The 25,947-nt window shown below is 48.8% G+C and overlaps 2 protein-coding genes across 4 annotated transcripts in view; one reads left to right on the top strand and one right to left on the bottom strand.

Moving 5' to 3' along the window:
- The window catches only part of TULP2 (TUB like protein 2), a 63,725-nt gene that overhangs the window by 9,391 nt on the left and 28,387 nt on the right, over positions 1 to 25,947 (bottom strand). The window lies entirely within an intron of this gene.
- On the top strand, positions 157 to 15,915 carry NUCB1 (nucleobindin 1). The gene is made up of 13 exons (XM_040252337.1): positions 157 to 265; positions 655 to 791; positions 3,950 to 4,057; positions 5,025 to 5,157; positions 6,255 to 6,358; positions 8,722 to 8,907; positions 9,173 to 9,263; positions 13,056 to 13,114; positions 13,402 to 13,494; positions 13,586 to 13,678; positions 13,948 to 14,118; positions 14,562 to 14,658; positions 14,773 to 15,915. The coding sequence occupies exons 2-13, from the start codon at positions 666 to 668 to the stop codon at positions 14,883 to 14,885; spliced, it is 1,374 nt and encodes a 457-aa protein (XP_040108271.1). The 5' UTR covers positions 157 to 265; positions 655 to 665; the 3' UTR covers positions 14,886 to 15,915.

The raw sequence follows: 25,947 nt of genomic DNA, 5'->3' as shown, positions 1-25,947 counted from the left end.
CGTTCTTTCTCCTAAAAAGCAGGCTATGTGGCGTCAAAAGGTAGGGCTTCCAAAAAAGGAGGCTAGGCTTTCGAGAAAAGGCCAGCGACTTCGACAAGGGGCGGAGCCGCTGGACAGGGGCCCGAGGAACCTGGAGCCAGCGTGGACCAATCAGGCTGCTGAGATCGGATACTCTGCGGGAAAGTGGGCGTGGCCTAGGGGGGAAAACACCAAGAAAGCTCCGGAGGTCCTATGCCAGGAAGACGCCCTCTGCGGTGAAGGAGAGGTAAGGGGCTGGAGGGTCCTAGACTCTTCGGTCCTGGGAAGAAGGGAGGCGGGGGACCGGAGGGCTGGAAAACTGGATCTCTGGGGAGGACCCCGGTACCTCTAGGTCCTGGGAGAAAAGGAGGCTGGGGCCTCGACCTTTGGTTTTAGGGAAAGAGGGGGTCGAGACCCTGGATTCCCGAGTCTAAGCGAAGAGGATGCTGGAAGCCAGGACTCCTGGGTCTGAGGAAGGAAAGGCTGGAGGCTCAGACTCCTAGGTCCGGATAACTAAACGCTTTGAATCTTGATTCTTGGAAGGGGGCGGGGAGCGGCGCTGGAAGTCCAGACTCCTGGGTCCAGGGAGAGGAGGAGTCTTGGGACAGACATATTCCACCTCTCCGCCCCCAACAGACCACGCCGCCATGCCTCCCTCTGGGCCCCGTGCAGCCCTCTTCCTCCTGCCATCTCTACTGCTGCTGCGCGCTGTTCTGGCCGTGCCCCTGGAGCGGGGGACGCCCAAGGAGGAGAATCCCGCGACCGAGAGCCCTGTGAGTGGCCCTGCCCTGCTTGCCAGCCATGTGTTTGCAGTGGTACTACAGTTCCCGCTCCCCCGTGGCCGCTGGGTGGCTACTGATGTGGCTTGGAGTTTGCCTGCCATTCTTTGCAGTCCCGGGGCTTTGACGTGGTGAAAAACTTGAGGGCGTGTGTGTGTGTGTGTCTGTCAGATTTTAAGTCTCTCTCTGACTATAAGGTATGGGGAATCAGGTCAGATTTTAGATAGAAAATCTGCATCCCGCCCCCGGGTCCCTGTCCCCCACCCTCCACACACCTAAATCTCTTTACTCCTTTAAGACTCCCTCCCCTCAAGAAGGAAGCTGGGGGAAAAAAAAAAAAAAAACACCAAAAAACAAAAAACACTACATTTCCCAGTAGCACGCTGAGCTGGTGATGTTAGCTAACTGGGGTGTTCTCACTTCAGGGAGCTCATGGGAGTTGTAGTTTAAAGTATGATGGGCATGGGGCATGGAAAATGCTCATTTATTCCACTGTGTGTCTATCAAACACTATGAAACCTATGGTCTTAGGGAATTTGGAACTTTAAAAGATCCTCAAGTGCTCTGATTCGTGGCCCGAATCCTACAGCTTTCACTAGGAATGGACACGTTGCTGTCTCTGGAACAGATCATTCCGAGTTCCTGTGTGTGGTGTGGCAGGTCCCCACCCAGCAGCTGAGACCTTTGCCCCGTGAATTCTCTGCAGACACAGAAGTGCAGCTTGAGTTCCCTTTCCCTTAGTTCATTTAGAGCAAGCCCCCTGCCCTCGCAGACCAGCCTAGCTCACTAGAAAAGGCTGGGGCTGCTAAGAGTGGTCCACCAGCAGTGATGATCAGAGAGGAAGGAGGGATCATTTGAACTGAGATCTGGAGTGCCGTGAAGAATATTCCAGGCAGAAGGAACAGCCTGGGCAACGGCTGTATGGTGGAGGGGAGCAGAGAGTAGGACACAGAGGAGGCCAGTGTGGCTTGAGACAGAGTGAGAGAAGGGGAGACGAGGTCAGAGACGGGCTGGAGCAAATCACACGGGGCCTTGTGGACCATGGTGGAGACTATATTCTGAGGCGAATAGAAGGTTATTAATGGCAATGACATCAGCCATAATAGCACTGACAGCTCCTACTAAGTGCTGAAGGCAAAAAGAGAAGCGGGCAGCAGAGGATGAGATGATTAGATAGCATCACTGACTCAATGAACATGAGTTTGAGCAAACTCCAGGAGATAGTGAAGGACAGAGAAGCCTGGCATGCTGCAGTCCATGGGGTCGCAAAGAGTCAGACAGGACTGAGTAAATGAAGAACAAATAAGGTCTGAGTTAAATATTTAGCGATATTAACTCCTCTAATCCTCATAACAGCCCCTGTGAGGTAGGTATTCCTTAACCTTACTTTACAGGTGAGGAAACTGAGGCACAGATTTAAGTATCTTGACCAAGAACTAAGGTTGCAAGACTTGGCAAATAAAGGATGCTCAGTTAAAATTGAATTTCAGCTACACAATGAATAATTATTAACATAAATGCCCTCCATGCAGTATCCATATTCTGAGTTATTTGTTGTTTTAGCTGAAATTGAAATTTAAGTAGGCATCCTAGCAGCCCTCCTAGTCATTACATAGCTAGTCATTGGCAGATCTGGGATTTAGCCTACTCTGTTTGGTTGAATGATGGCCCCCAAAGATGTCCATGCCCAGAATCTGTCGATATATGGCAAAAGAGTGTTTGGAGGCGTGATTGAGTTACGTGGAGAAGTAATCCTGTATTGTTTGTTTTGTTTACAGAGTATGACTTTACTTTTATGAAACAAAAAAACCCCCTTGTATCTGAATATATGTCTAGTTGCTGGCATACACAGGGGTGTATCCATGTGCAGAAAGAGTTGCAAAAACATCCCATGCTGCAAACTTTGTTTTTCTCCGTGACACTTTTCACTTTCTTTTTCACAGTTCTGTATACTGTAGAATTTTGTTGTTGAGTCGCTAAGTCCTCTCTGACTCCTTGCGACCCCACAGGCTGGAGCCCGCCAGGCTCTTCTGTCTGTGGGATTTCCCAGGCAAGGATACTGGAGTGGGTTGGCTATTTCCTTCTCTATGTCCTGTACTGTTCAGATGGGCCCAGTGTAACCACAGGGGTCCCCTAGAAGAGTGAGGCAAAAAGGTCAGTGTCAGAGGCGATGTGATGATGTAAGCAGAGGTCAGAGTGAGGCAAGGCCATAAGCCAAGGAATACAGGCAGCCTCTAGACGCTGGAAAAAGCAAGGAAGCAGATTGTTCCCTCAAGTCTCCAGAATAAGCCCAGTCCTGCTGAACCAGTCTGGACTTGTGACTTCCAGAACTCTGTAAGGGAATAAATTTTTACAGCTCTAAGTCGCTTAGTTTGTGATATTTGTTAGAGCAGCAATAGGAAGCTATTACACCCATAGCTGGGCAGTCTCTTCCCATTTATTTTCCTCACCACGTGTAATGATTGCTATGGTAGACTGAGTGTCTTCTAAAGCCTTACTATGTGTCAGGCTTTTTATCTCATCACTTTTCACCACAGTTCTGAGAAGTAGGGAATTTTATTGTCTGTGGAAGAGTGAGACCCTGGAAAAGAAAAGTGGCTGAGCTAGGACTATGAGCTCGGGGATTTTTGTCAGTCTTTTTTTTTTGGCCTTGCCATGAGGCATGTGGGATCTTAGTTCCCCGAGCAAGGATTGAACCTGTGCGCCCTGCATTGGAAGTGCAAAGTCTTAACCACTGGACCAGGAGGGAAGTTCTGATTTTTGTCTGTCTTGTTCACTGGCTGTGTTCTCTTGAACAGTGCCTGGGAAATGGTAGGGGCTGGGTGAATGCTTATTGAATGAATGTTTCACTGCTTGCCAATAAATTGCAGTATGTCCACTCTGGGGGCAGTTTTGGGCTTGGTGTTTACCCATGTGATTTTAATTTCATCTCCAGCACAGACAGACCTAAGAGGAGGTGAGAGCTGAGGCCCATAGTATCGGGTAGTTTGTCTGGGATTACAGAGCAACCGAGATCACTGGCTCCAGAGCCTGTGTCCCATGGGGCAGATCTCCTGCTCAGGGTTGTGGGGTGGTCTCTGGGTCCTATCTGCAGGGCAGAACCAGAGAGGGGACCAGGGCTGGCACTGCCACGTTCGTCTTTGTTGCCCCAGGACACAGGCCTGTACTATCACCGGTACCTCCAGGAAGTCATCAATGTGCTGGAGACTGATGGGCACTTCCGGGAAAAGCTGCAGGCCGCCAACGCCGAGGACATCAAGGTGCGCTGTGGCTGGGTGTGAGCACGCTGGGCGCGGATGAGGAGATGCGTGCACAGAGGGCAGAGTCTGAGCCTGGGGAAGAAGAAGTCACTTCTCCAGGTCGCACAGCTGAGAAAGGATCTGGCGAGGGCGGGGGAGACAGAATGTGTGGTTAAGCGTGGATACGGGTAGCCCATGGCTTCCAGTATCAGCTCTACCAGCTGTGTGGCCTCCCTGCGCTGTGCCTCAGTTTTCCCATCTGTAAAGTGGGGTGATGACAGGACTGTCTGACGTGTAAAAGACTTGGACCTGCACAGTGGCTGTCCTCAGTCTGCACCCTGCAAGGGCTGGTTCTGTGAGTTCTCAGCAAAGTGCTGTCCACACAGGAAGAATTCAAAACACAGGAGATGCTGTCATCACACACATCTCCTCTAACTCTCACCTTAAGCCTCTAGAGGAGCTGGGATTCTCCCCATTTTACAGAGGCAGACCCTGCTGCCTCACTCCTCTGCCCTACCTCAAACTCCTTGACCCAGGACTGATGAGGAGGGCAGCCCTGCTCCCCGCAAACCTCCCAGCATTCCTGGGGTTCTCATCTGTCCCCACTCACCTGGACCCCCAACAATGGATGGGTGGAACCAGAGATCAATGAGCCCAGCCCGTCCCGCTGCCTAGCCAGAGAAACAGCAGCCCTAGAGCCTGTTCAAGGTCATACAAGTGGGAAATAACCTCAGAAACGCGGCCACGTAGGCAGGCGGGTTCTGGAGTGGTATAGTGTTGGGTTCCAATCCCAGCCCCTCCCCTCACGCTCTTCTGAGCAAGCTCACGCAGCACTTTCTCTGTTTCAGGGGCGGGAGTGGGGGCTGTCGTGTGAATCAGCCTCCGCTAAATGTCTTGGGGGCTCTGGGGCACCCCAGGAAGGCATCAGAAAGCTTGCAGAAGGCTCCAGAGAAGGTGGCTTGACCAGTGTACCCTCTCTCCTGGGCAGAGTGGGAAGCTGAGCCGGGAGCTGGACTTCGTCAGCCACCACGTCCGTACCAAGCTGGACGAGCTCAAGCGGCAGGAGGTGTCTAGGCTGAGGATGCTGCTCAAGGCCAAGATGGACGCCCAGCAGGAGCCCAGTGAGCGCGGGGCCGTGGGCGGGGTCCGCGGGGCGGCGGGCGGGGCCAGCGGCCTCCCTCCCCTGCATCTAGGTGATTTGGGCAGGGGGCGCCTCCGGGGCCACCTTCTCACCACCTTTGTAAAATCTGTGTAGAAGATTGATCAAATTTTCTTCCTAGCACAATGTACTAAAAAATTTTTTTTTTAATTTATTTATTTGGCTGTGCTGGGTCTTCCTTGCTGGGCAGACCACCAATGAAAGAGCAAGGGCTACTCTCTAGTTGCCGTGCAGAGGCTTCTCTTGTGGTGGAGCACGGGCTCCAGGCGCAGTGGGCTTCTGTAGTTGAGGCTCCCCAGCTCTAGAGCACAGGCTAGATAGTTGCAGCGGTCAGGCTCAGTTGCCTCAAGGCATGTGAGATCTTCCCAGACCGGGGATCGAACCTGTGTCTCCTGCATTAGCAGGCAGATCCTTCACCACTGAACCACCAGGGAGTCCCCCAGATTTTCCATTTTTATAAGGATTCCTGTCATATGGGATTAGGTCTCACCCTCATGACCTCATTTTAACTTGATCACCTCTGTAAAACCCTGTCTCCAAATAAGTTCTGCGATACTGGGGGTCAGGACATCAACCCCTGTGTGAATGTGGGGGCAAGACAGTTCAACCCATAAGGAGGTTGAGTATCATGTGCTCTGAAGCCCAACTAATCTTCATTCTGCCTCTTAGATGGTGACCTAGATGTTCCTTCCCCTCTCTGAGCCTGTTTCCACAACCATAAAGTGAGATAATTGCAGAACCTATGTGAGACTTTTGTGAAAAGTAAATGCATTCATATATTTAATGTGTTTAGGGAGCAAGGCCTGGCATATAGTATGTATTTGACACATGCTGGTTATTATCATTTTCAGCATCAGACTCAGTTGTGTTCATTGCCTCCCCCAGGAAGTCCTCCCTGATTGCTCCAGGCCCATTCATGCTGTCCTCTGTGAAATCCTTCCATGCCCTCTGTGACCTCCTTTAGAGCACATCCAGCCCATCCAGTCCAGGATAGGGATTTTGGAAGAAGGAACATTCCATGAGTTCATGCTTTTCCCCCTCATCTTCCCTCTCATCCAGACATACAGTTGGATCACTTGAACCTCCTGAAGCAGTTTGAACACCTGGACCCTCAGAATCAGCACACATTCGAGGCCCGGGACCTAGAGCTGTTGATCCAGACGGTAACTTGCAGGGGACCTGAAGGCAGAGGACTGCCCTCAGAGGGAGAAGGGGACGGAGCCCAGGACTGAGCCTGCTCACCCCTGTCTGGTGTTCTCTCAGGCCAGCAGGCTGCAGAGGGCTGGTTGTGCCTAAACGCCTTCCCCAGATTCTCTACAGGAAAGCAGAGTTGGGGGGTGCGGGGAGTTGGCCTCACTCACACCTGGATTCAGATCTCTCCCCTATGACCGGGGGGCTGGGATCACCTCTGTGTCCTTATTGGAGGCAAAATAACGGACCCTTGAAAGACGGTACCTCTTCACTATATGACCTGATGCGGCAAAGGGGCCTGTGCATATGTGATTAAGTTGAGGATCTTGAGATGGGGGATGAGCCTGAGTTATCTCAGTGGGCCCTTAGTGTCATCAAAAGGGTCCTTATAGGGTTCTCTGGCATCCTAGTGTTAGGTTTCCAGGCTTTCACTGTAATGGCCCAGGTTTCATTCCTAGTCAGGGAACTGAGATCCTGCCAAGTGTGTTACTTGGCAAAGAAAAAAAGAAATTGAGTTTACTTCTGGATGTTCCCTGGGGGTCCAGTGGTTAGGATTCTGAGCTTTCACTGCTGAGGGTGCAGGTTCATTTCCCTGATAAGGCAGCCAAGAAAAAAAGGTCTTTGTAAAAGCTGGAAAAGGCAAAGAGGATTCTCTCCTTGAATCTCCGGAGGGAGCACGGCTTTGCTAGCACTGTAATTGCAGCCCACTGAACTAATTTCAGACTCCAGCCTCCATACTGTAAGATGATAAGTGTGTGTTTTTTAAGCCACAAAATTGACGGTAATTTGTTAGACCAGCCCAGCAACTAAATAGTCCTCATGTGAGAAGTGGGATCCACAACCGTGCCTCGTGTGCAAAACCAAGTGTGGGGCTGGGGAGTGGCCAGGGATACTCAGGCCTGCCTCCGCCTCTGCTTCTCCCTGGCTCATAGCCCTGGTGTAGCTGTCCAGCACCCCCTGGACAGAACCCACTCCCTTCCTCCTAGCCTGAACCTGAGCCTGCTTTCCTGGCTGACTGGAGCGCCATCTAGTGGCTACAAAGATAATAGCAGTCATTTGATTGGGTCCATGCCTGACCTCTGTCCCTGAGGGACGTTTCTGCCACTTCTTTCCAAAACATTCTGGAAACTCTCTGCTTTCCTCCAGCCCTACTGTCATTCTCTTGGTCTCAACCCCTATCATACTGAGAAATAGGCTTGCTTCTGCCTTTCACGCATGCCAGCAGGGTTTCTCGGCACTTTTGGCATTTGGGGCTGAATAATTTGTTGTGGGGCTGTTTGTGCATTGTGTGGTGTTTAGCAGCATCCCTGGCCTCTACCCACTAGATGCCAATAGACCTCCCCCAGCTATGACCAACAATATCTGCAGACATTGACAGCTGTCCCCTGGGGACTGCAGTCAGCCCAGGTTGAGAACCTCTGTTCCCCACACAACAGCTGTATTGGCTTTCTACTGCTGCCATATAACAAATTACCACAACACAAAGGTTCTCTCACAATTCTGGAGGGCGGAAGTCCAAAATCAGTATCACTGGGCCAAAACCAAAGTTTCTTTAGAGGCATCTGCTCCTTTCTACTTCTAGCTGCTGGGGGTTGCCAGCATTCCTTGGCTTGCAGACACCTCACTCCAGTCTCTACTTCTACCATTACATGGCGTTCTCTCTGTCTCTCTCTGTGTCCTCTGTGTAGACACTAGTCCTTAGAATTAGGGCCCACCCTCATCCAGCAGGACCTCATCTTACCTAATTAGATCTGCAGAGATCCTGTTTCAAAGAAAAGTCACATTCTGCAGTTCTATTCACATGAATTCTGAGGTGGGGGTGGGGGTGGGGGAACCCTGTACCACCCACTATGTATTGTTATCTCCAATTTCCAGAGGCAGAAACAGAGGCACAGAGAGAAGGAGTGACTTTTTTTTTTTTTATTTACCTGACTTCCTTGAGGAGTGACTTGCCCGAGGTCATACAGCGACTGGGACTTGCTCACATAACAGAGCCTAGATTTGAACCCTGGACAGAATAATTAGAGCCCTCATGTTCTTTACCCTCTTAACTGTACTGCTTTCCATAGTAAGCCACCTCATGAGCTATTCCTTATTATTTATTCCTCCAAGATCTTGAGATCGTGGAGGACTTGAAAGATGAGGACCATCCTCATCTTTTTTTGAGCAAAGAAGGGAGGCTCTGTGTTATGGGGCAAGAAGTGACATCAGGACCTAAGACCCAGCACAGGTGGAAGTAGGGGCCAGATTCAGAGCCAAAGGCCTGGCATTCAGAGGTTGGAATTAGCAACTGGGTGTAGAGGTGAGGTGGGAATGACCAGCTGCCTTTCCCCAGGCTACTCGGGACCTGGCCCAGTACGACGCAGCCCATCATGAAGAGTTCAAACGCTACGAAATGCTCAAGGAACATGAGAGACGCCGTTATCTGGAGTCCCTGGGGGAAGAGCAGCGGAAGGAGGCGGAGAGGAAGCTGGAAGAGCAACAGCGCCGGCACCGAGAACACCCCAAAGTTAATGTGCCTGTAAGGACCCCCATTCATGCCCAGCCCCCACCACGTCCCACTTTCCAAGCGCCACAAGAAAGCAGCTGAAAAGCTATAACTCCCAGCAGACCTTGAGGCAGAGCTCCCTTTTAATGTGCCTAGCTACCTCCAGGGGCTGCTGGGAGTTGTAGTTTTTTTGTTTGGGGGTAAGACATTCGAGGGATGGGGGTAAAGGGTTCTCTCTAGCTTCATCCTGTGGGACCCAGCCTTCTTGCTCATGAGCCCCTGGCTCTCCCTTCCACAGGGCAGCCAAGCCCAGTTGAAGGAGGTGTGGGAGGAACTGGATGGATTGGACCCCAACAGGTTTAACCCCAAGACCTTCTTCATACTGCATGGTAAGGTGGGGAGGGAGTCCAGGACCAGGCTAACACTGAGGTCTGGCCTGTCTGGGCTGTCTGGGGCCTGAATGCTGGAAAGGGGTCTCCCTTATGTCATGGGGCTTAAGAAGGCCAAAGAATGCTGAGCCCCTCTCCCCTGGTGGTCAGAAAGACCCTGTCACTCCCTGTTGTTGGGGCCAAGATCCTGCATACAAGAGCTGGCCCTTTCTTCTGGGGTACACCAGACTTCTGGGTTGTAAGGACTGATCAGTATCCCTAACAGAGCAAACCAGGCCTGGCTAGGTGTGGACCGCCCCCCCTCTACTTCATGGCAGTATAGAAGCCCTGGTCCCCCCAGGGGTCCTATCGCTAAGGCGGGGTGTTGGGGGCGGGGGGTGCTAAACTGTAGTCACCAGGCCTCCAGGGAGCCAGGAAGCCCCTTCTGCATGCTAATTCAGGGGCATATTCCCCTTCATTCTCCTCCTGTCTGGAAACATCACCTCTGTGTCCAGCCTCAAATTCCAAAACCTCCAAATGCCAGGTGTTTGACTCTGAATCTGGCCTGTGCTGGGTCTTATATCCTGATGTCACTTTTTTTTTTTTTTGGACTGTGCCTTGAGGCTTGCAGGATCTTAGTTCCCTGACCAGGGATTGAACCAGGGGCCCTTGGCAGTAAAAGCGCAGAGTCCTAACCACAGGATGACCAGGGAATCCCCCTAATGTCAGTTCTTGCCGGGCCCCCTCAGGTGTGCCCAGGATCCCAACACAAAAGCTATAGCCTGTCACCAGAGCTTAGCAGGGTCTGATTCATTTATTCAACAAATGTTTGCCAAGTGACCTCTTAAGGACTGAGCTTCATGAAGACCCTGTGGATACAGATGTGAACAAAAGAAAGTCTCCCTGCCATCACAGAGCCTGTGACTAGGCAAATACTCTATTTCAGTGAATCAAAGTGACCTTGGAGTGTAAGACACATTTGAATTTTATACAAACTGCCCTTTAAACTGATACACCCTCAGTGATAAGATGCCTCCCAATTTCATGGATAATAAAATATGGGGAGCAAAAAAAGTACATTTTTAGAATTGGTGAAGTTGGTTCTCTAGGAGATGATCAGAGAGTCACATGTACCATGGAAACAAGGACATCGGAATTTAGGGTCTGCAGTGATGATTTTTAGATAACTTGGTCTGGAAAGGTGTTTGCTAGATCAGCATTGTCCAGCAGAACTTTCTATGCTGATGGAAATGTTCCATGCCTGTGTTGTCCAATACAGCAGCCACCAGCCCCATGTAGCTTTTTTTTTGCCATACCACACAGAGTACGGGATCTTAGTTCCCCAACCAGGGATTGAACCTGTGTCCCCTGCAGTAGAAGCATAGAGTCTTAACCACTGGATCACCAGCGAAGTCTTTTTTTCTTTTTTAATGAATGAGGAAGTTTATTAACCCAGCATCCTTTGTTCTTTTTTTTTTAAATTAATTTTTATTGGAGCGTAGTTGATTTACAGTGTTGTGCTAATTTCTGCTGTACAGCAAAGTGATTCAGTTTTAGCTTTTTTTTTAAGCTTATTTTTTTAAAGCTACTTTTCCCACATAGATCATTACAGAGTATTGAGTAGAGTTCCCTGTGCCGTACAATAGGTTCTTATTAGTTCCCATGTGTTCCATTAGTTCCCATGTCTATTAATTAAGGACTTGAAATGTGGGTTTTACAACTAAGAAACAGGATAGTGGTGGTGGTGGGGGGCAGTTAAGTTAAATTTTTAAAATTTTGTAGTAAAATACACTTGACATAAAATCTACCATCCTAGTTAGCCATTTTAAAATGTACATTTCATTAGGGTTAAGTACACTCACATTGTTATGCAAGTGTTTTCATCCTTGCAAAAACTGAAGCTCTATGTTAATCATCAGTTCCGCATGACCTTTTCCCCCAGCCCCTAGTTACTTCTGTTTTCTTTTCTCTATGATTTTTTGACTCTTTTATTAACTACTTCATAGAAGTGGAATTGTACAGTATTTGTCTTCTTTGTGACTGGCTTCTTTCACTTAGCATAATGTCAAGGAAATGAATTTTTCATTGCATGTGATTGTTGCTCATTTAAATTTCATTTGCCCCGTGTAGCTAGCAGCCACTGGATGGCACAGCACAGCTCAAGAGAGATGACATTTGAACCAAGACCTCAGTGAAGTGAGGGGTTGAGTCTCACAGATACGTGTCTAAATTGGGGACACAGCAAACACAGGCAGGGGAGAATGAACTTGGTGGGTTTTCCAAGGTCACTGGAACAGAATGCTGGAAGAGAAGAATGATGAGAAACGGAATTCCCTGGCAATCCAGGGGTTAGGACTCTGAGCTTTTATTGCTGAGGGCATGGGTTCAACCCCTAGTCGGGGAACTAAGATCCCACCTGCTGAGTGGCTCAACCAAAAGAAAAGAATGATGGGAAAGACTGTTGGGGAGATAAGAGCAGTTCTACAGTCAGAGTGAGAAAGCTGGCTTTTATTCTGTCTTGAGTGAGACACTGAAAAAGGATTTTGAGCAGAGGAACTGACCCCACCTGTCAAGTGTTAACAGGATTCATCTGAGTGCTGGGTGCTGTGTCAAGGACAGGCTGTAGGGGTCGAGGGTCAAAACCAGGATCCAAGTCAGAAGTCATGAGATGCTGATGGACGCAGGAAGGAGTGATAGGATTCTGGATTCATCTTGAAGGTCAAGCTGGTAGGACTCAGAGATGGACTGGATGAGGACTGCAGTGGAACAAGAGAGTCAAGGGAGACTGAGGTTTTTGGCCTGAGCAACTGGAAGGAATGGGAGAGAAAAGCAAACAAGATTGAAAGCTGGGTCTGTTCACATCAAGTTAAGAGATGTCTGTTAGACATTTAGGTGGTGATGGAGAGTCGGCAGTGGGGTATTCAGGTGTGGAGGCAGCTCGTGGATGGCATTAAAGTGAGGGAAACCCATCTAAGGAAGTCTGGGCCAATTGAACTCTCCTTATGATGGCTAATGTTCTGTGCTGCCCAATATGGCAGCCACTGGCCATTTATGGGTATTGAGTGCTTGCTATGTAGCAAGTGGGACTGATAAACTGTAATATTAATCTTATTTGATACTGATTTAAATTTAAACAGCCCATCTGACTAGTGGCAACTGTAATGGACAAATCTGAATATTTGATAGGAAAGATGACCCTGACCCTTGGGGTACACCAAAGTGTAGAGGTCAGGGAGAGGGCAGGGCCAGCTTAGGAAAATAAGGGCAGCTGGAGAGGAGAGAATGATGTTCTGGGAGCCAAAGGCAGAAAGTCAAGTTAAGTTGCAGGCTAAAGACTAACCATTGGATTTGCAAGGTCAGGGTTCCTGGCTACCTCTGTCTGGGCAGTGAGCAAGGCACAAATGGCACATTGGCAGGGAGAAGCTTCTCTGGCGATGGGAGTTAGCCCTGAGGTGGTTCTTGGGGAGGTGCCGCTGACACCCCTGGATCCTGGGCAAAGGGGCTGATCCTGTGGCTAGATCACTGGTAGCTAGAGATCAAGTTACTCTCCAAGACAGTGGGCCCACGAATGGTCCCAGTGGAGCCTGACCTTCATCTATTCCATTCTTGAGATCCTGGTTGGGAAAGGGGTGTCCTAGCATCAGGTCTATGGGGGCACTGAAGCCTGAAGGCCACCATCCTAACAACCACCCTGCTGTTGCCCGTCCTCTGAGAACAGACCTCGCATCAGCCAGATCTTCTCTAGCAGATCACTTAGGGAATTGACCCACTCTGTGCTCAATCCCCCAAGAAACCTTGTTGTCTCTTCTTCAGATATCAACAGCGATGGTGTCCTGGATGAGCAGGAGCTGGAGGCCCTCTTCACCAAGGAGGTGAGTGTCTTGGAGGCCGTGGGTGAAAAGGATGCCTATATCAACCACATGTCCCCTTAGGACCTTCAGGGTCCCCTCAGGTCCCCCTGGATGTGGGTTCAGGGGGAAAGCTACAAGTCCCAGCAGTCCTTGGGGCAAAAAGGCTGCCAGGAGTGGCAGGATATCCCAAAGACTAATGGGAGTTGAAGTTTTCTGTGTCTCTGTGTGTGGGTGGGGGTTAGGTTAGCCTGGGAAGGAGCATACCCTGGACCTCTCAGTACATCCTGCCTTTCACTTGACCCTTGCAGCTGGAGAAGGTGTATGACCCAAAGAATGAGGACGATGATATGCGGGAGATGGAGGAAGAGCGGCTGCGCATGCGCGAGCATGTGATGAAGAATGTGAGTGGAGGGACCCGGGCAGTGGGCAGGGGTGAGGTAAGTAGGTGGAAGGAGGTCCTGCTCCGTTGCTTACCCTTACCTGGCTCCCCAGGTGGACACCAACCAGGACCGCCTCGTGACCCTGGAGGAGTTCCTTGCATCCACGCAGAGGAAGGAGTTCGGGGACACTGGGGAGGGCTGGGAGGTGAGGACACGGGTGACTCTGGGTCCTGACTATCCCTCTCTCACAGACCTAACCCTTTAGGGTCTCTGGCCACTTCTCTTTCTCTCTGTCCCCCCACCCCCCTGGAACTTCTCTCCCCGCCAACTCTGGCCTTTATCCCCTTTCCCTAGTTCCGGCTTAGGTCTCTCCATCCACACACCTGGTCCAGGCCTCCCCACCTTCCCTGAACCTCCATCAGCAGGGCCAAGCCTGGAGTCCCCCTGCCGATTGCCCCTGTTCTCACCCTACAGACAGTAGAGATGCACCCTGCCTACACGGAGGAGGAGCTGAGGCGTTTTGAGGAGGAGCTGGCTGCCCGGGAGGCAGAGCTCAATGCCAAGGCCCAGCGCCTCAGCCAGGAAACCGAGGCTCTGGGGCGTTCCCAGGGCCGCCTGGAGGCCCAGAAGAGAGAGCTGCAGCAGGTGACTGGCCAGCGAAATGGGTCCATCCTCTGATTCCCTGGTGGCCTTTGCCCTAGTGTGTCCACAAGTGGGGAAGGCCTGCGGCCACTATGTTAATCACTGGTAGATCCATGGGTGGCAGTCGCCACCATCTTGAATAAGGGCAGACGTTCTCATCCCTGGCTGCTGTGTAGCTGCCATGTTGGATAAGGGCAGTGAGGTGGTAAGCAGGAAAGGAGGGGAAGGCCAAAAAGGGAGGAGGAGGCTTCCCTGTCCCAAAGTGTGACTCAAGCCATGACAGGTGAGGGAGAACTGGATCTTTAACTAGTATTAAGCCCAACTCTCAATGAGAGAGAAAAACTGATGGCCCTCGAGAAAGGACTGGTCCATGACCACACAGCAGGTTGCCATGGAGACTCAGCATCCTACCATCTTGCCTCTGTGATCTCCCCCACCCCCTGCAGGCCGTTCTGCAAATGGAACAGAGGAAACAGCAGCAGCAAAGCCACAACAACCCAGCCCCCGGCCCCGAGGGACAGCTCAAGTTCCACCCGGACACAGGTGCTGGCCCCTTGGGCCCAGGGCCCAGGGAGGAAGCTGGGGGCCCAGACTTCCGGGTCTGAGGGAGGAGGGACTGCGATGTCTAGCCCTGCCATGTTCTCCCTCCATTTTCAGATGATGCACCCGTCCCAGCTCCAGCCGGTGACCAAAAGGATGTGGTTGCTTCAGAAAAGAAGGTCCCAGAACAGACCCCTGAGCCTCCCCAGCTGGGTTCACAGCACCTGTGATCATTCCAGGATCCCAGCACTCAGGGTTCCTCCCAAGGCTGATGGGAGGGGGGGTGGAGTGTCACAATCAACCTCCTCTGGGGACCCTGCCACAGCTGTGGCCTCCTGGGGGAGGGGGAACAGGCTGGCTGTTTCCTTATACTGCTGCCCGGGCCCCGTATCTGCTGCCTCAGCCTCCACAGTCTTCCAGTCTGTGGTCCCCTCTTTCTGTTCCCCTCCAAGGGACTTGCCTTCTCGTATCCAGTTGAGTGCTCACTGGCCTCAGCTTCACTTAGGGAAGGCCCCTCCCTCCAGGGAGGGTCTGCTCACACCTGCCTTTCTAGTTGGTTTGGCCTTGACCCCCAGGTTGTGGCCACTCCAGCATCCCGCATCCCCACAGCTGCTGGAATCCTGCCTGCTGCTCTGGGCCCAGCTTCCGCTGGTCTGTGGGGCTTCAGTGGCCCCTCAACACCTTTCTCTACCTTTTGTGGGACTGGCGATGCCTCAAAGATAGTGTCTCCCCCACAGCTGGGTGTGAGGGCCAAAGAGTCCTCTGCATTGCTGATCAGCTCTGACCCCAGGATCCCTGACTCTCCTGACCCCTGGTTTCCAGCCATCTCAGCCCCCTCCCTGATGTCATGGCTCTTAGCCCCTTCCTTCCACAGCCCCAGAAGGGTCACAGAACTGACCCCACCCCAGAATTAGGTTCCAGCCCCTCAGCCTTTCTGGCCTTATCTCACATGGCTCCCTGTCCTGCTCTGTACGCTGGTTCCATCCAAATACACTTTCTGGAACAAATCCATGCCTCTGTTTCTTTGGAAACCCTGTTTCTTCTGAAACTCCACCTGTGCTTCACCTGCCAAAGCCCTCTTCGTTAAGAATCAATTCAAGCATCATTTCTGAGAGGCTCCATCGTGGCATCTTTGTCCTGTCCTGATGGGTCTGCTGCCTACACACATATGCATACCTTTAGTAGAATCCCTTCAGCCACAAGGACAGAAAACCCAAACCTAGGCTTACACAATAAAGAAAAGTGTATTATCGCCCCAAATAAGAAGTCTCAAAGTAAAGTGACTCTGAAGCCTTCAGGGAACTAGGTTCTCCCATCTGCTAGCCCTGCTGTGGTAGGTGTGCATGGAAAGGGGGCGAAAGGTGGGGAAACCTATACTCCTCTTGTACCAAAGTGGCTGCAGCTGCTCTGGATGTCACACCTGTCTGCACTAACAACTGACAGAGGAAATTGGCAGAGGCTAAAAATCAGCCTCCTGAGCCCACCCAGAGCCTGTTTACCAGAATGTTACTGAGAATGAGACAGCTCTAGTTTAGCATCCACAAAAGGGAAGAAATGTAAAGGAGGCCCCAGTGATAAAAATTATCTGTGAGGGTCATTAACAATATGTATTCTCAGGATTTCTCTGGTAGCCCGGTTGATAAGAATCTGCATGCCGATGCAGGGCACTCGGGTTTGATCCCTGGTCTGGGAAGACTTCACATGCTGCAGAGCAACCAAGCCCGAGTACCACAGCTACTGAGCCTGTGCTCTAGGGCCTGTGTGCTGCAGCTACTGAAACCTGTATGCTCTAGAGCCCATACTCCACAAGAAGAGAAGCCACAGCAATGATGAGGCCTCGCACCACAACAAAGAGTAGCCCCCGATCGCTGCTGCTAAAGAAAGGCCCGCACAGCAATGAGGACTCAGGACAAGCAAAATAATTTAAAAACAAAGCAGTACACATTCCCAGATCCTGGAATGTTCAAGGAAGTTTACTGGGAAGATAGATGTGCCGCACCCACCCTTCCCTTAGGAACCTCAACAATGACCTTCACAAACTTCAGCCACAGCCTCTCTGCTTCTCTTGGAAAACTCGAAGCTGGGCCTCAGTGACCCAATCTGGAAACTGGGCTTAACATGGTAGCCACTTTCCAGCATTCTTTGAAGGATCTAATAAGCGTATACATGAGTGGCATCTCTTCTGGCCTGAAATATAAGGTTAGCAAGTAATAGCTGTTATTGGTATTAGTGGACATGTTTATACAACTAGGGCTTCCCAGGTGGCGCTAGTGGTAAAGAATCCACCTGCCAATGCAGGAGAATCGAGTTCAATCCCTGGGTCAGAAAGATCCCCTGGAGGAGGAAATCCTACCCACTCCCGTGTTCTTGCCTGGAGAATCCCATGGACAGAGAAGCCTGGCAGACTACAGTCCACGGGGCTGCAGAGAGTTGAAAGAGGAGAGTGAAAAAGTCAGCTTAAAGCTCAACATTCAGAAAACGAAGATCGTGGCATCTGGTCCCATCACTTCATGGGAAATAGATGGGGAAACAGTGGAAACAGTGTCAGACTTTATTTTGGGGGGGCTCCAAAATCACTGCAGATGGTGACTGCAGCCATGAAATTAAAAGACACTTACTCCTTGGAAGAAAAGTTATGACCAACCTAAATAGCATAGTGAAAAGCAGAGACATTACTTTGCCAACAAATGTCCGTCTAGTCAAGGCTATGGTTTTTCCTGTGGTCATGTATGGATGTGAGAGTTGGACTGTGAAGAAAGCTGAGCGCTGAAGAATTGATGTGTTTGAACTGTGGTGTTGGAGAAGACTCTTGAGAGTCCCTTGGACTGCAAGGAGATCCAACCAGTCCATTCTAAAGGAGATCAGTCCTGGGATTTCTTTGGAAGGAATGATGCTAAAGCTGAACCTCCAGTACTTTGGCCACCTCATGTGAAGAGTTGACTCATTGGAAAAGACTCTGATGCTGGGAGGGATTGGGGGCAGGAGAAGGAGACAACAGAGGATGAGATGGCTGGATAGCATTACCAACTCGATGGACGTGAGTCTGAGTGAACTCCGGGAGTTGGTGATGGACAGGGAGGCCTGGCGTGCTGCAATTCATGGGGTCGCAAAGAGTCGGACATGACTGAGCGACTGAACTGAACTGAGCACACATATAACTAGGGTCTCTGGGAGCCAGTCTCTGACTCCTGTATCTAAGGAAACCCATTCTAGTCACTCAGGGTGCCTTCTACATTTGGTCATTCTTTACCTGCAAGTGTACCCATTTGTGTACACTCTGTCTCCTCCAGTCGATCTAAATTCCAAAAGGAGCATCAAATTCATTGTCTCATACACAGAGTCCCCTGCATACATGGTCAAGAATGGAGTCACCTCTGCCCTGGACCAACACCACCCATCTCTGTCTCCTGTCTGAACTTTCATCCTAGTCGTAAATCAACAGTTATCTTGGCCCTTCGTGTGTAATCTGAAAATGATCTTTTTGATCTGTGTGTGCAAAGGTTTTACAATGAGGACTGTCTCTTTGGAATGTTCTTTTGCCTAGGAGCTGCAGTTCGTGCTGTAGACAGGACTCGGAGTGGATTGAGAGAGGATTTGGGAATCTCAGGGGAGAGACAAAAATGAGGAGCTTGGGATTCCAACTGTGCCTTCACCTCCTATTTCGGTCTCTGCTCCCCCTCTGTAGTAACCATGTGATTCTGATGTTTTGACATCTGGGGTCTTGCAGACTCTGGAGGGACTGCCCCTCTCAGAGTTAGGTAGTTGCTACAGATCATAAATCACTCAGCTGCGAATGACTGTACATTTCCTATGCAGACCAACCCAGACCCCAGCCACCTGCTTTAGGGAGCTTCTACAGTCCCCAGAGTCTGGGACAACAGTTCCCTGCCCTGGTCATGCCAGAACCAGGTCCCAGACAATTCAGACAGCTCCTCCACTACAGAGTCTGCTGAAATCATTCCAGCTTGCCAGTCCTAAACCTGCTTATCCTGAAGTGCCCATTCCTTCCCACAGAAACCACAAAAGCTCTTGTCCACATTGCTTCCTCATTCCCTGTCTCCTGACCAACCCTGGTACTTCCTCACGTGGCCCTTTGTAGCATGGCATGTCCCCTCCTCTTGTTTTGTTGTTGTTTCCCTTTAAATATTTATTTTTGGGCTTCCCTGGTGGAGCCAGTGGTAAAGAATCTACCTGCCAATGCAGGAATGCAGAAGAGGGAGGAGACTCAAGTTCGGTTCTTGCCTGGAGAATCCCATGGACAAAGGAACCCGGCAGGTTAAAGTCCATGGGTCCCCAAAGAGTTGGACACGACTGAGTGACTGAGCGCAAGCAACAAGGACCTACTGTATAGCACAGGGAGCTAGGTTCAGTATCTCATGAAGTGAAGCGCAGTGAAAGTTGCTATGGACTATACAGTCCATGGAATTCTCTAGGCCAGAACACTGCAGTGGGTAGCTGTTCCCTTTTCCAGGGGATCTTCCCAACCCCGGGGTCGAACCCTGGTCGCCCACATTGCAGGCAGATTCTTTACCATCTGAGCCACAAGGGAACCCCCAAAATACTAGAGTGGGTAGCCTATACCTTCTCCAGTGGATCTTCCTGACTCAGGAATTGAACCTGGGTCTCCTGCACTGCAGGTGTGTTCTTTACCAACTGAGTTATCAGGGAAGCCCCTCATAATAACCTGTAATGGAAAAAAAAAAAAAATATATATATATATACACACATAAATATATATTCATATACACATATATATGTGAATTGTTTTGTGGTACACTTGAAAATAACATTGTAAAAAAAAAAGAAAATGACATTGTAAACCAACTAGACTTCAAAAAAAGCTGTTATGAAAAAACAAAACAAAACACAGTCTAAACTCTTCATCATGTACCTCCTCACCTTTTTCATGAGCTCTGAGCAGCCACCAGAACTCTCATTGTATAAACCCTAATATTACCACTGATGCTGGCTAATTTCTTATAGCAACAGACAGAAACGAATACACAGTAGTTAACAGTCCCACAACACTTAGAATGTAGCAGGTGCTGTCCCCAACACAATATATTATAAATAAAATTCATTTCATCCTCACAAAAGCCCTGGGAGGTAACATTTGTCACTTCATTTTACAGATGAGGCAAGACACTTGCCTGATGTCTCACAGCTAGTAAGTGGCAGAGTGAGGACTGGAACCCCAGCAGGCTGGATCCAAAGTTCAGTCACTGAAGAATGATGAGGGGTTGGTTTGGGTGGAGGTTTGGGGGGTTGGCACAGCATGTACACTCAAAAAAATTCCGATGAACAAAAGAGGTAATGTATAAATGCTATTGGTCTCTTCCTAGCACACCATCCACCCAGTCATTGCCTGGCTGACAGTTTCTGTGTGACCTTTAATTTCACAGGTTTTTTTCTAACATTTGAATATGACGCACGTCATCATCTCCTTTCCCCTCTCCTTCACACTTCACCACCTGCAGGGTGAGCTCTTTGACCCTTCACAAATGGCCCAATTATTGTCTATAAGTGAATCTTTCATGCATTCCCTGCGCTCCAAGCTCTCAGTTCTAACTGGATTCAGCTTTTTTCCTGCATGGGTTGTTTCTTCTGTCTGGAAGGCCATCTCTGTTTCTATACCAGGAAAACCTACATCAAAATCTTGCAAAATGCAGGACTTCCCAGGTGGTGCGGTCGATGAGAGTCCACCTGCCGATGCAGGGGTCACTGGTTCGATCCCTGCTCTGGGAGGATTTCACATGCTGTGGAGCACGTAAGCCCACACGCCACAACTGCTAAAGCCTGTATGCTCTAGGGCCTGAGAGCCACAGCTAATGAGCCTCTGTGCTGCAACTACTGAAGCCTGCACACCTAGAGCCTATGCTCTGCAACGAGAAGTCACTGCAATGAGAAGCCCGTGAACCACAACTAGACAGCAGCCCTCAATCTCTACAACTCGAGAAACCCTGTGTGCAGCAATGAAGTCCCAGCACAGCCAGAAATAAGTAAATAAATAAATCCAGTCTTTTAAAAAAAATATTTTAAATTGCATTTCAATCATGCCCTCATCTGCCCAGGCTTTCCTGGTCTTCAGCTTGGGCTACAAGTGCCCCCACCCCCAGCCTCTATACTGCCTAGTGTTCCACCATTATGACATGTATCATCCAAGATATGCAAAAAAGAAAAGTGGTTGTCTGAGGAAGCCTTACAAATAGCTGAGACAAGAAGAGAAGCAAAAGGCAGAGGAGAAAGGGAAAGATATACCCAAATGAATGCAGATTTCCAGAGAAATATGACAGATAAGAAAGCCTTCTTAAGTGAACAATGCAAGGAAATAGAGGAAAACAATAGAATGGAAAAGACTAGAGATCTCTTCAAGAAAATCTGAGATACCAAGGGAACATTTCATGCAAAGATGGGCACAATAAAGGACAGACATGGTATGGACCTAACAGAAGCAGAAGATATTAAGAAGAGGTGGCAAGAATACACAGAAGAACTATACAGGAAAGTCTCAAGGACTCAGATAAATATGATGGTGTGGTCACTCACCTAGAGCCAGACAGCCTGGAATGTGAAGTCAAGTGGGCCTTAGGAAGCATTACTACAAACAAAGCTAGTGGAGGTGATGGAATTCCAGCTGAGCTATTTCAAATACTAAAGGATAATGCTGTTAAAGTGCTACACTCAATATGTCAACAAATTTGGAAAATTCAGCTGTGGCCACAGACAGTAAAAGGTTTGCTTTCATTCCAATTCCAAAGAAAGGCAATGCCAAAGAATGTTCAAAATACTGTACAATTCTGCTCATTTCACATGCTAGCAAGTTAATGCTCAAAATCCTTCAAGTTAGGCTTCAACAGTATGTGAACTGAGAACTTCCATATGTACAAGCTGGAGTTAGAAAAGACAGAGGAACCAGAAATCAAATTGCCAACATCCACTGGATTATAGAAAAAGCAAGAGAATTAAAAAAAAAAAAACACCTGCTTCATTGACTACACTAAAACCTTTGACTGTATTCAGTTCAGTTCAGTTGCTCAGTCGCGTCTGACTCTGCGACCCCATGAATCGCAGGACTCCCTGTCCATCGCCAACTCCCGGAGTTCACTCAGACTCACGTCCGTTGAGTCAGTGATGCCACCCAGCCATCTCATCCTCTGTTGTCTCCTTCTCCTCCTGCCCCCAATCCCTCCCAGCATCAGTCTTTTCCAATGAGTCAACTCTTCACATGAGGTGGCCAAAGTACTGGAGTTTCAGCTTTAGCATCATTCCTTCCAAAGAAATCCCAGGGTTGATCTCCTTCAGAATGGACTGGTTGGATCTCCTTGCAGTCCAAGGGACTCTCAAGAGTCTTCTCCAACACCACACTTCAAAAGCATCAATTCTTTGGCGCTCAGCCTTCTTCACAGTCCAACTCTCACATCCATACATGACCACAGGAAAAACCATAGCCTTGACTAGACGGACCTTAGTCAGCAAAGTAATGTCTCTGCTTTTGAATATACTGTCTAGGTAGGTCATAACTTTTCTTCCAAGGAGTAAGCATCCTTTAATTTCATGGCTGCAGTCACCATCTGCAGTGATTTTGGAGCCCCCCCAAAATAAAGTCTGACACTGTTTCCACTGTTTCCCCATCTATTTCCCATGAAGTGATGGGACTGGATGCCATGATCTTCGTTTTCTGGATGTTGAGCTTTAGGCCAACTTTTTCACTCTCCACTTTCACTTTCATCAAGAGGCTGTTGAGTTCCTCTTCACTTTCTGCCATAAGGGTGGTGTCATTTGCATATCTGAGATTATTGATATTTCTCCTGGCAATCTTCATTCCAGCTTGTGTTTCTTCCAGTCCAGTGTTTCTCATGATGTACTCTGCATATAAGTTAAATAAGCAGGGTGACAATATACAGCCTTGACGTACTCCTTTCCCTATTTGGAACCAGTCTGTTGTTCCATGTCCAGTTCTAACTGTTGCTTCCTGATCTGCATACAGATTTCTCAAGAGGCAGGTCAGGTGGTCTGGTATTCCCATCTCTCTCAGAGTTTTCCACAGTTTATTGTGATCCACACAATCAAAGGCTTTGGCATAGTCAATAAAGCAGAAATAGATATTTTTCTGGAACTCTCTTGCTTTTTCCATGATCCAGTGGATATTGGCAATTTGATCTCTGGTTCCTCTGCCTTTTCTAAAACCAGCTTGAACATCAAGAAGTTCACAGTTTACGTATTGCTGAAGCCTGGCTTGGAGAATTTTGAGCATTACTTTACTAGCATGTGAGATGAGTGCAATTGTGCGGTAGTTGGAGCATTCTTTGGCATTGCCTTTCTTTGGGATTGGAATGAAAACTGACCTTTTCCAGTCCTGTGGCCACTGCTGAGTTTTCCAAATTTGCTGGCATATTGAGTGCAGCACTTTCACAGCATCATCTTTCAGGATTTGAAAGAGCTCAACTGGAATTCCATCACCTCCACTAGCTTTGTCCGTAGTGATGCTTTCCAAGGCCCACTTGACTTCACATTCCAGGATGTCTGGCTCTAGATGAGTGATCACACCATCGTGATTATCTGGGTCGTGAAGATCTTTTTTGTACAGTTCTTCTGTGTATTCTTGCCATCTCTTCTTAATATCTTCTGCTTCTGTTAGGTCCATACCATTTCTGTCCTTTATCGAGCCCATCTTTGCATGAAATGTTCCCTTGGTATCTCTAATTTTCTTGAAGAGATCTCTAGTCTTTCCCATTCTGTTGTTTTCCTCTATTTCTTTGCACTGATCGCTGAAGAAGGCCTTCTTATCTCTTCTTGCTATTCTTTGGAACTCTGCATTCAAATGCTTATATCTTTCCTTTACTCCTTTGCTTTTCGTTTCTCTTCTTTTCACAGCTATTTGCAAGGCCTCCCCAGACAGCCATTTTGCTTTTTTGCATTTCTTTTCCATGGGGATGGTCTTGCTCCCTGTCTCCTGTACAATGTCACGAACCTCATCCCATACTTCATCAGGCACTCTATCAGATCTAGGCTCTTAAATCTATTCCTCACTTCCACTGTATAATCATAAGGGATTTAATTTAGGTCATACCTGAATGGTCTAGTGGTTTTCCTGACTTTCTTCAATTTAAGTCTGAATTTGGTAATAAGGAGTTCATGATCTGAGCCACAGTCAGCTCCTGGTCTTGTTTTTGTTGACTGTATAGAGCTTCTCCATCCTTGGCTGCAAAGAATAGAATCAATCTGATTTCGGTGTTGACCATCTGGTGATGTCCATGTGTAGAGTCTTCTCTTGTGTTGTTGGAAGAGGGTGTTTGCTATGACCAGTGCATTTTCTTGGCAAAACTCTTATTAGTCTTTGCCCTGCTTTATTCCGCATTCCAAGGCCAAATTTGCCTGTTACTCCAGATGTTTCTTGACTTCCTACTTTTGCATTCCAGTCCCCTAGAATGAAAAGGACATCTTTTGGGGGTGTTAGTTCTAAAAGGTCTTGTAGGTCTTCATAGAACCGTTCAACTTCAGCTTCTTCAGTGTTACTGGTTGGGGCATAGACTTGGATTACCGTGATATTGAATGGTTTGCCTTGGAGACGAACAGAGATCATTCTGTCGCTTTTGAGATTGCATCCAAGTACTGCATTTTGGACTCTTTTGTTGATCATGATGGCTACTCCATTTCTTCTGAGGGATTCCTGCCCACAGTAGTAGATATAATGGTCATCTGAGTTAAATTCAGCCATTCCAGTCCATTTTAGTTCGCTGATTCCTAGAATGTCGACATTCACTCTTGCCATCTCTTGTTTGACCACTTCCAATTTGCCTTGATTCATGGACCTGACATTCCAGGTTCCTATACAATATTCTCTTACAGCATCAGACCTGGCTTCTATCACCAGTCACATCCACAGCTGGGTATTGTTTTTGCTTTGGCTCCATCCCTTCATTCTTTCTAGAGTTATTTCTCCACTGATCTCCAGTAGCATATTGGGCACCTACTGACCTGTGGAGTTCCTCTTTCAGTATCCTATCATTTTGCCTTTTCATACTGTTCATGGGGTTCTCAAGGCAAGAATACTGAAGTGATTTGCCATTCCCTTCTCCAGTGGACCACATTCTGTCAAACCTCTCCACCATGACCCATCTGTCTTGGGTTGCCCCGCAGGCAGGGCTTAGTTTCATTGAGTTAGACAAGACTATGGTCCTAGTGTGATTAGACTGACTAGTTTTCTGTGAGTATGGTTTCAGTGTGTCTGCCCTCTGATGCCCTCTTGCAACACCTACCATCTTACTTGGGTTTCTCTTACCTTGGGCATGGGGTGTCTATTCACGGCTGCTCCAGCAAAGCGCAGCCGCTGCTCCTTACCTTGGATGAGGGGTATCTCCTCACTGCCGCCCTTCCTGACCTTCAACGTGGGATGACTCCTCTAGGCCCTCCTGCGCCTGCCCAGCCACCGCTCCTTGGACGTGGGGTTGCTCCTCCCGGCCCCGCCCCTGGCCTCAGCGATGGTCAACATCACTTTGCTGACAAAAGTCCGCATAGTCAAAGCAATGGTTTTTCCAGTAGTCGTGTATGGATGTGGGAGTTGGACCACAAAGAAGGCTGAGCGTTAGAGACTGATGCTTTCGAATGGTGGTGCCGGAGAAGATTGTTGAGAGTCCCTTGGATTGCAAGGAGATCAAACAAGTCAATCCTACAGGAAATCAAATCTGAATATTCACTGGAAAGCCTGATGCTGAAGCTGAAGCCCCAGTACTTGGCCACTTGATGTGGAGAGCCGACTCATTGGAAAAGACCCTGATGCTGGGAAAGACTAAGGGCAGGAGGAGAAGGAGGCGACAGCAGATTAAATGTCTATAAGGAAAATTGACAAATTTGTTGTGGGTGAAGTTGGCCAGTCTTTTTATTTATTGCTCGCATTCCTAGCAAAAAATGATCTTGGTTTTCTGGGTCTGTTTCTGCGTCTGTAAATAGGGCACAATAGAATCTCACTCGCAGGTTTGTGGTGAGAAATCAGGGATGGGGAAAGGAAAGCACGGAGCTAGGGGCCTTGGACTTCCACGGGCGTTCTATAAATATTAATAGTTAAGAAATATTAGTAAAAATTAGTGAATATATTACCTTTGCTATTATTATCCTCTCTCTCCCTCTGGACAGTTCCTAAGGGTATGCGACTTTCTGAACAAAAGAGAGGTAAGTTCAAAGGCTTGAAGTTGAATGGAAAAGAAAGCGCCTCCCCTTGTGTCACATGGCTAGTCTCTAGGGAAGAAGACTCTCGGTGTTTTTGGTCCATCCCTGTTAGGCGGAGCCTTCGGT

This window comes from Oryx dammah, unplaced genomic scaffold (assembly GCF_014754425.2).
Source record: "Oryx dammah isolate SB20612 unplaced genomic scaffold, SCBI_Odam_1.1 HiC_scaffold_13, whole genome shotgun sequence".
In the NCBI taxonomy this organism is placed as follows: Eukaryota; Metazoa; Chordata; class Mammalia; order Artiodactyla; family Bovidae; genus Oryx; species Oryx dammah.
This window is presented reverse-complemented; position numbering and strand designations above follow the sequence as displayed.